At 37.7% G+C, this 14,060-nt stretch overlaps 2 protein-coding genes across 3 annotated transcripts in view; one reads left to right on the top strand and one right to left on the bottom strand.

Moving 5' to 3' along the window:
- SASS6 (SAS-6 centriolar assembly protein) overlaps positions 1-3,076 on the top strand; it is a 48,644-nt gene extending 45,568 nt beyond the window's left edge. For both annotated transcript variants that reach the window (XM_040471088.1, XM_040471089.1), the window contains 2 exons: positions 2,193-2,287; positions 2,387-3,076. In XM_040471088.1, the coding sequence (XP_040327022.1) occupies positions 2,193-2,287; positions 2,387-2,493 (202 nt within the window). In that variant the 3' untranslated portion in view covers positions 2,494-3,076. The remainder of the gene's footprint in view (positions 1-2,192; positions 2,288-2,386) is intronic.
- A 1,556-nt stretch (positions 3,077-4,632) lies between these two features.
- The window catches only part of SLC71A1 (solute carrier family 71 member 1), a 45,185-nt gene continuing 35,757 nt past the window's right edge, over positions 4,633-14,060 (bottom strand). Inside the window, exons 9-12 of the mRNA XM_040471082.1 lie at positions 9,767-9,879; positions 8,549-8,646; positions 7,008-7,171; positions 4,633-5,962 (exon numbers count right to left, since the gene is read on the bottom strand). Coding sequence (XP_040327016.1) covers positions 5,756-5,962; positions 7,008-7,171; positions 8,549-8,646; positions 9,767-9,879 — 582 coding nt within the window. The 3' untranslated portion in view covers positions 4,633-5,755. The remainder of the gene's footprint in view (positions 5,963-7,007; positions 7,172-8,548; positions 8,647-9,766; positions 9,880-14,060) is intronic.

Raw genomic sequence — 14,060 nt, 5'->3', positions numbered from 1 at the left:
GGGCTCTGGGCTGATGGCTCAGAGCCTGGAACCTGTTTCCGATTCTGTGTCTCCCTCTCTCTCTGCCCCTCCCCCGTTCATGCTCTGTCTCTCTCTGTCCCAAAAATAAATAAACATTGAAAAAAAAAATTTAAAAAAAAAATTAAAAAAAAAATAAATAAATAAAAAATAAAAAAAAAAAAAGAAACTTTCCTACATAACTGAAGATCTCCCTTTCATATGCTTTTGGGCAAGTAGATTAGAAATCTTTTTAATTCCTCTTACTTGGTGGTTTTTGTTTTTGTTTTCCTGTATGGCTGTGTTTGCCTCTGGAAAGCTCTCCATTTTTCTGAATTAATGCTGCTAGTGTAAAGTGCTCTGAGACGCCAGCTCTTTCAAACTGCTAGAATTCTTTGCTGAGAATAACAAGGCTTGTGAGATTGTCCCATACCTAACAAAATAAGCTTTAATTTGTGACTTCTGTTTTGCCTACTCAGAAATTCCTTCCTATTTTTTAGACCTGACACAGGTTTTACATAGTGAAGTTTGTAACGCATGAAAACTTGTTTCTGGGTATTCTTCATGTTTGTAATATTTTTTTTTTATTAACTCTTCTTAGTTAAAATTTAATCACTTTAAGGCCTGTCATGAGCTGGCTCTTATTCATTGGCTTCTAAAATTGGCACCAACGCTAGTATTATGGTAGTTGGTGAGCCTCTTTTTAAAAAAAAGTCAGAATTCTTTGAAGTCCTGAAATTTTTTATAATCTCACACTTGTTCAGGAGGTGGAGCACCTGCAAATCGTGTTAATGGTAGAACTTCGTGTTGATACAGTTAACTCTCATACACCCAACAGCAGTTTTACTTGCAGAAAATATGATGATCATATTTGTGGTACAAAATCAAACATAATCGTGTGTCCATAAAATAGGACTGGTCAGCTATTTTGACTGTTATATCTTTTAGTTTTGTTTTCCTTTATTCATTGTCAGCTAGGAAAAAGTGGCAGTGGATATCAAAGATTAAAAGTTAAAATTGAAGGAAATACCTGTTCACCCACTTAATTCTTCTCTGAAAATTGGAAAAAGACCATTTAATTTTAAGAATGTAATGTCATTGTTTTACAAGTGCCTTTAAATTCTTGTTATAAGGAACTACTAGAGAAACTTAACACTGGATGGATTTAGAAATTAGGACTATGGTAGTAGAAAAGGGTAATATATGACTACATAAATGCCCCTCCCTGTTTTTTCGCAGTTGATACTTGTATTTATCTGACTAGAATTCATTATTGTGTATTAATTTTAATAGTGTTTATTAGTGACAACTGAAGTATTAAAATTTTGAAGAGCTTTTGGCAAAGGAAAAATCTTACTCATTAAATACAAGATGAAATAGAAGTTGTTAAATAATAAGGGTATTCTTGAAGCATAAACATGTGTTTTCATCATGTATCATCACTTAAGTGCTGCTGTTTTACAATTTCATAGTACTAGACTTTCATTTGGCCTACATTCTTAAAAAGAATTTTTTTTTTTTAATGTTTATTTTTGAGAGAGAGTGAGTGGGGAAGGGACAGAGAGAGAGGGAGACACAGAATCTGAAGCAGGCTCCAGGCTCCTGTCAGCACAGAGCCTGACGTAGGGCTGGAACCCACGAACCACGAGATCATGACTTGAGCTGAAGTCAGATGCTCAAATCGACTGAGCCACCCATGCCCTACTAGCCTACATTCTTTATCTTAGCTCTTTGACTTATTAGTGCTACTTAGTTTACTGGGAAGAAGGGTATTTTGGCTTGTGGATAAATTGTTTGCTTAAGAAAGCACTGAAGAGGGGTGCCTGGGTGCTCAGTCAGTTAAACTCAGTCGTTTGACTCACGTCATGATCTCACAGTTCGTGAGTTTGAGCCCCGCTTCGGGCTCTGTGCTAATATAATAGCTCAGAGCCTAGATTCTGCTTAGAGTTCTGCAGCTCCTTCTCTCTTTGCCCTTCCCTGCTCACGTTCTGTCTCTATCTCAAAAATAAACAAACATTAAAAAGAAATTAAAAAAACACTGAAGAACAAAGCTATAAATATAACTTCAATTATTTTACATATAGTATATGTGTGTGTGTATATATATATATATATATAGATTAGACAAACCTTCAGAATTAACTATTAAGGTGAAAACAAGACTTTGTAAAAATAAATACTATTTTCCTTTCAAGTGGTGCAAATTTCGGGCTGGAATCCAAATATCTGAAGAAAAGGGAAGATAGCATTCCTTTACGTGGACTCAGCCAAAATCTGTTCAGTAATCCAGGTGAGAAGACATTGTTGAAATGGCTTGTACATTGTGGATTCACTGTATTATATAAAGACTTGGTGAATACAAATAATGTTTTTCTGTCCTCATTTGCAGACCATCAGAAAGATGGCACTTTCGGAGCAGTACAGACATCTTCAAAGCCCCCTGTGCTCCCTTCTGCACCGTCAGCCTATTTCCCTGGGCAGTTAGCGAACAGTTGATGCTAGTGTGACCTTTTACTTTTTATTGAAATTTTAGAAATTCACAGGGTTTAAAAATATATGAACAGCATAGATCAAATCCTAAGCCAAGCAAGTTTCCAAGGTTACTTGAGCTTAACGTATTAGATCGTTTGGATCCTTTTTAAAGGACCGCTGTCTTTTATGGCAAGCTAGAGGAGCCCATGGGGGATTCTGAGTGAGGATTCTGAGTAAATGACACTTTGTAGTGTGTGAACACGGTGTTTTATAGAATAGTATGAATTTTAAACGAATCCTTAGAAATTCTCAGAAGTTCCAAGGAAAGAGTTGGTCCTTTTAAGGGACATTCTAGTTCTATTGAGTATCTGGGTAAATGAAAACCTGCTCAGACAGAATATGAAACCAAAGAATGTTAATAATTCATTTTATTTTCATTGGTAAAATAAAAGTTTTGACACCTGAGAATTATGAGGGAAAATGATTATCTCCAAAGATAACCTATATTATTGATGTTTATAGTAAAGGGAAAAGTCCTAAAATTACCTTAAATGAATGAAAATAAATCCTTCATAGCAAATATTTTCCTTGCAACCTCTTTAAATTAGCTATTAAACAAGTCTACTTATTTTGATAAATTATAAAAATAATTTGGACAGCATATTTACATAACCAGATTAGGCAGAAAGTGCTTTTAATCATTTGAACTGTAAAGTTTATAGGATTTTAATGTTTTCTGGAAGTCTTGACACATCTATTTTTTTCTCTTTTTTGAATTTCATGAGTTTGTTTTGCAGTTACATCTGTATTAGAATATTTAAAAAATTAGTACTATAAAAAATACTGGAAGAGCATCATGAATATTCATTGTATTTTTTTATATCAATGGGTTCATTTTAACGTTTGCTTAATAAAGTAGGCAAATTGAATAACTGTTAGAAGTTAACAGCTGTTTTCCCTGTAACCAAGTGTTTCAAGTAAGAATTACTTTGAAAAAATTAGGTAAAAAAAAATTCACCCAGTATCGGAGGGTCCCCAATTTGTTTTCTTGCTGACCACCACCCAGTACAGAGCAGCATTCTCTTATGAAACCTATAAATCAGTTTTTGTTTGCAAAGATTGCTAATACTTGTGTGATATTTAAAAAACTATTTTGAAGAGGGGCGCCTGGGTGGCTTGGTTGAGCATCTGATTTTGGCTCAGGTCATATCTCAAGGCTCCTGAGTTTGAACCCTGCGCGTCGGCCTCTGTGCTGACAGCTCAGAGCCTGGAGCCTGCTTCAGATTCTGTGTCTCCTTCTCTCTCTGCCCTGCCACCCCCTCAGTCTCTCTCTTTCACAATAAAAATAAACATTAAAAAATTAAAAAAAAAAAAAACTATTTTGAAGGACCTCCCTCACCACACAGATGAAGAAAGAGACATTGAAGACATTAATGGCATACCAGTATCATTGGGTTCACGGTAAGACAGAGAATCTTTGCTAGTATTTTTCTGAAGCCACGATATTGAGTCCTATGATACCGTGAAACGTTGCTGGCAGTTGCAAGCAATCTTAACTAGGGGATTTATTCTAAAACATTTAGTAACCATTATGGGGTTGGATTTTTGTCATTTAAATGTACTATATTAATATTAGTAAGAATACTTGGTTACACTAACTTCAGAGCACTTCTAATCATCTGGAAAGTAACCTCTTGGTGGTAATCTTTCCTGTAAATATTATGTGATATGTATAAAACGTGACAGTGTTTGGATGGGATTTATTATCTACAAGTAGTTCTTTTTTATTTGAAATTGTTTTGCAGTGTACAGTTGTACATGTGTTAATAATCACCAGGTTGCAATGAACGTATTTCTGTAAACTCTGAGCTCTGTTAATAAAGTATTTATGGAGTGAGACATGTAAAAGTATATGAAAACATAAACCGGACTCATCTGCAACTACCGACTATGCTTAGAATTTACTTGCATTTAATTTATGGACCAGGGTTTCATTTCTTTTGTCCTCCTACAAGAGTATTTTGTAGTACAGGAGAAAAAAGGGATTGAAAGGGAAAAGGTGTAAAGCTTTGATTTGTTACTGTAAAAACGATGATGGTAACAAATAAAGCCCAAACAGACCTTCTAGGGAATCACAGATCAAGACTTTTCTTTTAAAAAAAGATCATTAAAATATTTAATTTTATTAACAGAATATTTACATTTCGTTTAAGACCTTATTTAACCATAGTGAATGTTCCAAGTTTAAAAAGCATTGCGCAATAACCACACACAAGATGAAAACAGTGTAAACTATACAATACTTTATGTACAATTTTTACAAAGTAACACTTTTTTAAATAATATAACTGGACACAAAAATATACACTTTAGAGAAATTCACATCAGGAATTGTATAAAGCTCTCTTCTAGGGTCCTGAAAATTTAGGACAAACATTAGCTCTGTAAATAAAGTGTTACTGTGACAGTCCTGAAAGGCCACTATATATATTTATCTACATACAGATATCACATTGACATTTTCAAGGCTACCAGCTTTACTATATAATTTTAGATTATGTATTCAAGTGTTGAGGTTCTTATGATTATGCAAACATTAAAAGAATAGTGGTAGAAGTAGCTGGGGAAACAAATTCGAGCCAGTGTTTAGATTTACAGACTCTACCCCAATTTAAATTCTAAATGGCTGATACTTTCTCATTTCAAAAACAGTGGTGAATGCTTTTAAAATAAAATTACTACAAACAGGCTTAAAACATGATTCAGATTTAGTACAATTTTCTTAAGTTTTTTTCTTTTTTTTTAAATGCAAACAGTTCATTTACCATTTCTTTACTTTAGTGCATCTGCATTAAGGCTTTGAATTATTTGACCCAAGATTTTACAATGTTAAAACTAACAGGTCCATAACCGTACTACCTACTCTGTCTCACTGTGAGTCAGCATAGAGTTAAAGCTCAACACCTGAAGGAAATGGTAGCAGAGACGTTGCTAGTATCTAAGAAGGTATGTATATAGTTTTTAATTAAAGGATGTATAATAAAACAAAAAAGCTTAGTGGCAAGAAATTGGTGCTAATAAACAAAAGGTTTCTTTTCAAAAGAAATTGTAACATCTTTGGAAAACTGTCCGGTTCTGGTTCTTTCTTTAGTTCCCACGAGTTCATGCAGATACATTTCTTAAGACAATCTTAAAGTACATTGAGATGGAAATGGAATGTACATCCAGAACTACAGGTGAAAACTAAGACCTGGGTGTGGTAGAAAAGTCTTCCTGATTTCAGTCATCACACATTCGTGTCCTGGAGTAAAGGTTCTTTGGCCTCTCCTGGCGCTTGTGTACTATGGGGATGGCTGTGACCACCACAGTGCTTTCTCCAGCTGCTGGACCGCAAGCTTAAATTGGTATGTTCTGGAATAAACAAGGCAACAAGCAGAGCCAGCAGTACGGAACAGGCTCCAAAGAGGAAGGGGGGGCCAGGGATGATCGAATTCTGAGGAAGGAAAAGAGAATTAGGATTTTTGTACAGAGCATCTCTGCTCTTAAGAACTGCTTATCTTTTCGTAGTAACAGACTGCCATGAATTATAAGCCAAGACCACCTCTCTTTCTCCATTAAAGCCATGGTTAGAACATGCATTTGCTTTTTAGAAGAAAAGGGACACGCTCACTATAATATCCTGAGGATAACAACTGATCCCAAGAAACAGCCAAAAGATTGTTTTAAAAACCGCCTATGCAAAAATATACTGTCATCACAAAATCGGAACACGTTCTATGAGCCTTCGCTTAATGTGTTCAAGATCTCAAGAGTAATAAAATTTATTATACACTATGAGCTACAGTAACAGAATCCATGACTATTTTCTTTAAAAGGTAAATATATTCGCTAGTAACTAAAGGTGAAGAAAATACAGCTAATGCTGTTACCATTAAGAATCAAACCTTTGTTTTAGTCCAAATTACATTCATTCTCAGCAAAAACTTGCACTGCCAGTTTAACCTGTGGATAGCCCACAAACAAACACTCATTTTCATTTAAAAGTAGTCTTAGCTGGTTAGATCAGTGTGGAACTCTGCTGAACAAGCAAGGAAAGTGATGCGCTGTTTGTATTGGCTAAAATGATCGTGTTTGCCGTTCACATTTTCAGTTGTATGGGGGGAAAGTACAGCAAACAAGTGAACAAAAGACGTTTATCAGCACCTAACTGACTTTTCGTACAGAAGGCAGGCTGAATATAGGGAACTCCCGCAGTACAAAAGTCCCAGATGAGACACAAATTGTACTACAGATAAACGGTTGTTAATCTATGCCGTTATGTGTAATAGGACAAACCAGAATGTTTAAACAATTCTCGAAGGAAAAGTTATGTCCAATTTCAAAAAGGGGTAGACAGGAGAACACAGTCCTTTTAGGCTTTGGTTTTTAAGTGTCGTAGATCTAAAATAATCTCACATAAAAACTTTAGTGACCAAAACCCATTTATCTTGTAATCCAGCCAGATGAACTATATTTTCACCATGTGAATGAGGAATTACCTGTTCAAAGTGGTGCTGTGGGCTTGTGTTTGTTCCCAAGTCTGTTCCTGTCATTGGCAGTTCTTTAAGTTCCACATGGAATATGTAGAAAATGAATCCATAAAGAGCTGGTCCCAGACCATTGCACAGTCCTCGAATTCCTGTTATCATTCCTTGAACAACACCTAAATCGTTTACACAAATTATGTAATGCTCTGCTTACTTTTTTTTTCCTACCTTAGAACCCATACAAACAGTAAGTCAATCTAAAACCAAAGCTTTCTTTGTGACACTAGCAATTTACTACGATGACATTAAAAAGTACTTAGAGGCCATCAGCTCTACAAAGCTTAAGCAGCAAATATGAAGTCAAGGTATACCCAACCCATACACAGGCCTACTTTAAATAAGTGGGCAAAAGCACTTTATTTCCCTTTGAAACATCGCCGGCTAAAAATAAGGCATTAGTTCACAAGCATAATTGTTAAAAACTGTCCCAAGCAGCTATTTAAGACCCCATTGCATCAAATATAGACCCTTTTTATAGAGTTTGGGTTGGGGTGCCTGGCAGGTGGCTCAGTCAGTTAAGCATCTGACTTTGGCTCAGGTCAGGATCTCAGTTTGTGAGTTCGAGCCCCACACTGGACTGTCTTATGTTGGCAAAGAGCCTGCTTCAGATCCTCTGTCCCTCTCTCTTTGCCCCTCCCCTGCTTGTTCTCTCTCTCAAAATAAATAAACTTAAAAAAAATTTTTTTTTAATTTTTTTTTTAACGTTTATTTATTTTTCAGACAGAGACAGAGCATGAACGGGGGAGGGTCAGAGAGAGGGAGACACAGAATCTGAAACAGGCTCCAGGCTCTGAGCTGTCAGCACAGAGCCCGACGCGGGGCTCGAACTCACGGACTGCGAGATCATGACCTGAGCCGAAGTCGGCCACTTAACCGACTGAGCCACCCAGGCGCCCCCCAAAAAAAATTTTTTCTTAAGAGTTTGGTTTTTTTTTCTCTGGGATCTTCTCCCAAATGTAAAATGCACTATGCTTTAGCCACAGGCCTTTCCTTTCTCATTTAGCAACCAAGTGATCATTGCCACTCTTGTAACACCCCTTTTTTCCCTTATAACTAGAGGAAACATACCCTTTTCAAAGAATTATTTATCTTTTAGCGTTTCAAGAGGCAAATGTTCCTACCACAAAAGACAATGTTGTCTATGTCTTTAACTGAAACATAAGATTTAAATAAAAGGGTTATTTAAACCCAAGGTGTCCAGCCCATCCATCAGAGTAAACACTTAATAGTGAATATGCGGTGGCCGACCTAGATCACTCGATCTTCTTGCGAGAGAACAGACAGGACCACACATTGAGAGAGAGAGACATAGTTGTGTATCCACCTAACGACAGTTCCCTGGACTCTGCTTTTCCTCTTAACAGTGAAAGCAATTTTAAATTCTTTATCCTAAAGATCCATTTATGATTCTGTACTTAGGAAGGAGACAGAACATAGCATTAGAATATTCTGAACTTTTAAATAATTATCATCATGCATTCTTATCAGCTCACCTTGTTGATCAGCATCAGCGGTTCGTGACACAAGGGCACTGACAGCTGGAAAGGTAATGCTAGACATGGCTGCTACTGCCCCAGCAGCCCACATCATCCTGTAACCAAAGCAGCCAAACAAAAATAAATTCTCCACTGTGCCTGTCAGTAAAAATACACAAAAATCCAAGTAACTTGCTGCAAAATGGCTGTGGTGCAGGGAAAAGGAGAACTGTACTTGCTCTATTCCTTCCTTCCTTCCTTCCTTCCTTCCTTCCTGTGTGACTCTGGGCAAGTTACTTCGAGGTCTGGAGCACTGGGTGGGGATGGGGGCACTCTGAGCATAGTGGGTAATACACCTAACGCAACATCATTACATGTTTCCCAAGCCAGTAACTCTTCAGGCAGTGTTCCCACAGGCTTGTGATTCAGTGTGAGGATACAGATCTGATCTAAGCCTTGGATGTTCTGGGCTTGATACGTGAAATGTTTTTGATAATTTAAATTGTGAGCACCTCTTGGTAAAAACTAGCCTGGAAAACAAAACATGCATCAACACGCTCTTGATGCTGACTCCTATCCAAATCCAAAGAGATGATACATTCAGGTGAATGAAACATCAGTGGAAAGCGTGGACTTCGGTCCCGTGATTGTGAACACAGAGGTGTGCGCAGGCAGCCTGACCTCAACGTCGCTCTTCCCCTCGCTCTGCAGTGCAGACTGGCAAGAGAAGCAGAGAGACTTTTCTCTGGCATGAAGCCGGGACCAAAACAATTGGGCTTTTCTCAGTTAACTTCCAGTGTGTCATTGTCATCAGTAATGACCACTGGTGTTACACAATACTTCTCTTCTAACCAGAAGAACAAAAAGGCAAGTAACGCTAGCTTTCAGAGCTTTGCTGTTTTGAGGTTATGTTTTTTCCTAATGAAGACACAGATTAAATGTCCAGTAGAGACTGAAAAACTAAATCTCATTTTAAAATGTCCCATTTTAACCTGTCCCATAGATACAAAAGAATGTCACACCTTTCTATCCTCAAGCCAGTCTCAAATATACAAATACCCAAGTGAGAAATCTGTATTATATACATTAGACAGGAAAAGAAAAAAGCACAGGAGAAGACAGATTAAAGTCTAATACTAAGCCTTAGATGAGAAGCAAAAAGTCTGTCAATTATAACCTCAATAAAGCTGGAAAAATAAAAAAACAGCAAAATTAAAAAAATTAAGATATACCTACCAAGGTTCTGAACCAAAGCCATACCATGCCAGCTGTAATATTTGAAATCCAAGACCCAATAAAATGGTGTTCTTATTTCCGATTGACCGCATAAGTAAACTCAAGACTATGGTCTAGAAAAGAACAAAAATCAGAATAGAACGGTTTATACCAGAAAAGAACTTAAAAAACAAAACAAAACAAAACAAAAAACTGGTGACTTCCTTCAATCTGTAATCTAAGATTACCACTTTTTTTTTACATTTTGGCTTTTCAACAATTGCCCTGAATATATCTTGAGACCATTATTCCAGGTCACAGACAGCAGATGAAAGGTTCCTCTGCTGACACAGATCCACATTCAGGGAAAAAGACAACTGGAAACAGCAAAGTGAGCTTTCTGTTGAGTACATTTCTACTGACCACCTAAATCAGAAATTTTAAGTGGTACCATCAAAAAGATCAAACTAATGATCTGGAGATCCTGTTACATAATAGCTTTAAAAGTTTTTACAAGTCCAAGTTAATCCAAAATGCTTATTGTTCTGACTAAATACAAATAAAACAGTACAATTACTCTACATCCTTCATCCAAATTATTGCTGACACCATGATGCTTGGCAAACAGTAAACAGACGTAACAAGTATCATATGGGAAAAGTACAGTTTAAGAAACAGCGCCTTTGGAAAAACCGCCTGGATCATAATCTTGGCTCTCCCTGTATGACCCTGGGCAAATTACCTCACTCTCAAACAGTGTCTTCCAAAATGGCAAGAATATTACCTACTTCAAAACTCTGTCATGTGGGTTAGATGAAATGATATTTACATAAAGTGCTTAGCACACAGTAAGCATTTAATAAGTATTATGAGTGGATGGGTTTTATTTTCTTTCAAAGCTAACAAATTTAGCAATGATCTGGGGACATTAGAAAATATTTTTTGCTATTTTAATGAAAGTATTAAATATACTACCTAAAATAGCTAGTAAGTCCATACAGGAAAAAGTGAAAATAATTCAGGAAATCACTAGTGGATGACTGGCTGACATTAAAAAAAAAATTTTTTTTTAACATTTATTCATTCTCAAGAGAGAGACAGCATGCATGGGGGAAGGGCAGAGAGAGAAAGAGAGGGAGACGCAGAATCCAAAGCAGGCTCCAGACTCTGAGCTGTGAGCACAGAGCCCGATGCAGGGCTCAAACTCCAGAATGGTGAGATCATGACCTGAGCTGAAGCCGGACACTTAACCGACTGGGCCACCCAGGCACCCCACTGGTGACATTTTAAATGTACAATTATCAAACAGAAGTTTCAAATTCTTTAAATGGATACAACCATTTAAGAGTTTACTCATATTTAATTACAGATAAGCCAGTGGAAAGCTAATGAAGATTCTTAACCGACTGAGCCACCCAGGTGCCTCGCTAATGAAGATTCTTGTTAAGATTCTTGAACAATTAAGACTCCTAGCTTTTTTCTCTCAGATCTTCCCTTAAATCAAGTGAGTATACCACCAGGTTTCATAAGGCACAGAACCTTACTGGATTACATTCTTCAACAACCACAATCACAAAAGGGAACTCACCCAGAGTAAGCAGTTAGCAAAGAAAAACTTCCCGTTTATAGGACACTCTAACTGGGAACACGGATTTTCTCCCCCAGGGCAGGAACTTTCCTTAAATATCTGAATCTTTGTATCCCTACTACCTATTGTAAGTTCTTAGTGTTGATGGGAAGTATGTGTGATTTTTAGATACATCACAATATTCTCAATGATGGAATAAATTGCTTAGTGTGCTAGACAAGAAAAATTATTTGGTGTCCCTTAATTTAGTAGAACTCATTTTGTCCCAAAGGTTAAATAACTTATGACTTAACCAAGATGTACACAGCTAGCTAACAGTTAACTGACACTAGTTTGGGTCAGTTTACCAAATATTTGCCAAGTTCCTACTATATCCCATTGCTATTCTAGGTCTAAGGGCACTGACCCAAGGGTCAGAGAATAGGTCACAGCACTGGTCAGCAAACAGAATACCTTGTCTTGGAGAGAAGACGGACATAGGCACACTGTTTAACAAGAGAATTCCAGGTTGTAGCTGCGGTGAAAAAAATAAAATGGGAATTGTATGACAGAGGGGCTACTTTAACCATGATGGACAGGGAAGGACCTTCTCAGGTGACAGCTGAATGAGGAGGTAGAGGAGGGGGTGGTTATGTGAATATCTCAGAGAACAGAGCGCTCTAAGCAGGGACAGCAAGTGCAAAGGCCCTGAACTGGAGTGTATTCAACAACATGGAGAATGGGGCAAAATGAGGTCACTTCGAGTCTAGGGTTATTCTGGTTGCAATGGAAATTAAATTTTAAGCAAAAAAGAGGATTAAAACTTCACAAGAATTTCTTTGCCAAGTGAATAAACTGTAGGGAGACAATTATGGAAGCTGAGAGACTAGTAATGGAGATGGTGAGTAATGGCCACTAGTAATGGAGATGATGAGAAAAGCTTCAATTCAGAATGTATTTTGGAGATAGAGGTAACAGGAGATACCATCTGATGGACTGGATGTGTGGTAAGGAGAAAGAATGACAAGCATCAACAAGAATGACACCAAGGTTTGTGGCCCTGACAACCAGGAGCGTGGTCATGCCTGTAAATGAGATGAGCAGCACAAAGGGGAAGGAATCCAGATTTTAGTTCTGGTTATGTCCGGTTTGAGATGCCCAGCAGATGTGTCAAGCAGGAACTCAGGGGCTGGGGTGGAGGTAGCAATGTGGGAGTCACCAGCATATAGAGGACTAGATGAGAGCACTCACGTAAACGTTTAATTAGTGCAAGCATTATGAACTCACGCCTCCTTGCGCCAAAGAAGTGATAAGGCCTAAAAGCCCCAAAGGGGATAGACAGCAACTGTTTGGCTCCCAATGGGAAGTGGGTCTGTCCATGTTTACAGACCTTATTGTTTTGGGGGAGAAGCTACATACCCATATTTTCATATAACCTCCCAATTTTCACTCTTTCATTATTTTAATGTTTATTTTTGAGAGAGAGCGAGCAAGTGGTGGAGGGGTAGAGAGAGGAGGAGACAGAGGATCCGAGGCAGGCTCTGTGCTGACAGCAGAGAGCCTGATGTGGGTATGGGGCTTAAACTCACGAACCACAATATCAGGACCTGAGCCAAAGTCAGACACTTAACCAACTGAGCCACCTAGGCACCTCTAACCTCCTAATTTTGAAATGCTTCCTACTAATTTTTAAAGTTTTTATTTATTTATTTTTAAAATACTTTATTTTCTTTAGTAATCTGTATACTCAACATATGGCTCAAACCCACAACCCTGAAATCAAGAGTTGCATGCTCTACTAACTCAGCCAGCCAAGTGCTCCTTTAAACTTTTTAAAACACCAGGGCGCCTGGGTGGCTCAGTCGGTTAAGCGTCCAACTCTTGATTTTGGCTTAGGTCATGATCTCATGGTTCATGAGTTCAAACCCATGTCGGGCTCTGTGCTGACAGTGCAGAACCTGCTTGAGATTCTCCCTCTCTCTCTGCCCCTCTCCTGCTTGCACTCTTTCTCAGAAGTAAATTAAAAAATAAAAATAAATAAAAATAAAGTTTTTAAAACACCATGAAAAAACCCAATGTCCTCTAATTTAGCACTTACTTGGGTGCAGGCACAGCACAGGGTGCTACAAAAACCAAGATGAATGTGATATACTCCTAACCTCACAGTCTCCTCGGAGCTCTGCTACTATAGAGACTCACAATCTTGGTACCAAGGCAAAAATAATCAGAAACAAACAGGTAAAAGCTAGTGTATTCTATATGGTGATAGATATGCCCTAGTTAAAATGTGAGCTCAGAGAAGGGATACTTAGGGCAGAAGAATGGGAGGCAGAAAGGCCGGCAGGAGCAAAAGCACAGGGGCAAGCATTGCAACAGAACAAAGGGGAAGCTGTAAGCTCTGTGCTGCTACAGAGGAGGCTCAAAGACACAGATCTTCCACTGGCTTCAGAGTTCAACAGTAAATGAGTTATTCTCAATGTATACTTGACATAAATGAGAATGCAAGATAATTCTACCTTTGAGGTTATATATTATACTTAATATTTTAGTTCATATAATGACACAGCAATGTAATTATCAGTATTTCTATGTATGCCACATACTTCCTCTCACCTGTTTTTGAAGTCCAACTGATTTTCTGACTTTATTTTTAAATGTGAAAATTCATCTCAAAAACCGTATTTCTATGTAGGCCTCGAAAGCTAAATGGTCATTTAAGTACCATATTCCTTGTGGATCGCGTACATA

The sequence above is a fragment of the Herpailurus yagouaroundi genome, unplaced genomic scaffold (genome assembly GCF_014898765.1).
Source record: "Herpailurus yagouaroundi ecotype Mexico unplaced genomic scaffold, PumYag 77, whole genome shotgun sequence".
NCBI lineage: Eukaryota > Metazoa > Chordata > Mammalia > Carnivora > Felidae > Herpailurus > Herpailurus yagouaroundi.
This window is presented reverse-complemented; position numbering and strand designations above follow the sequence as displayed.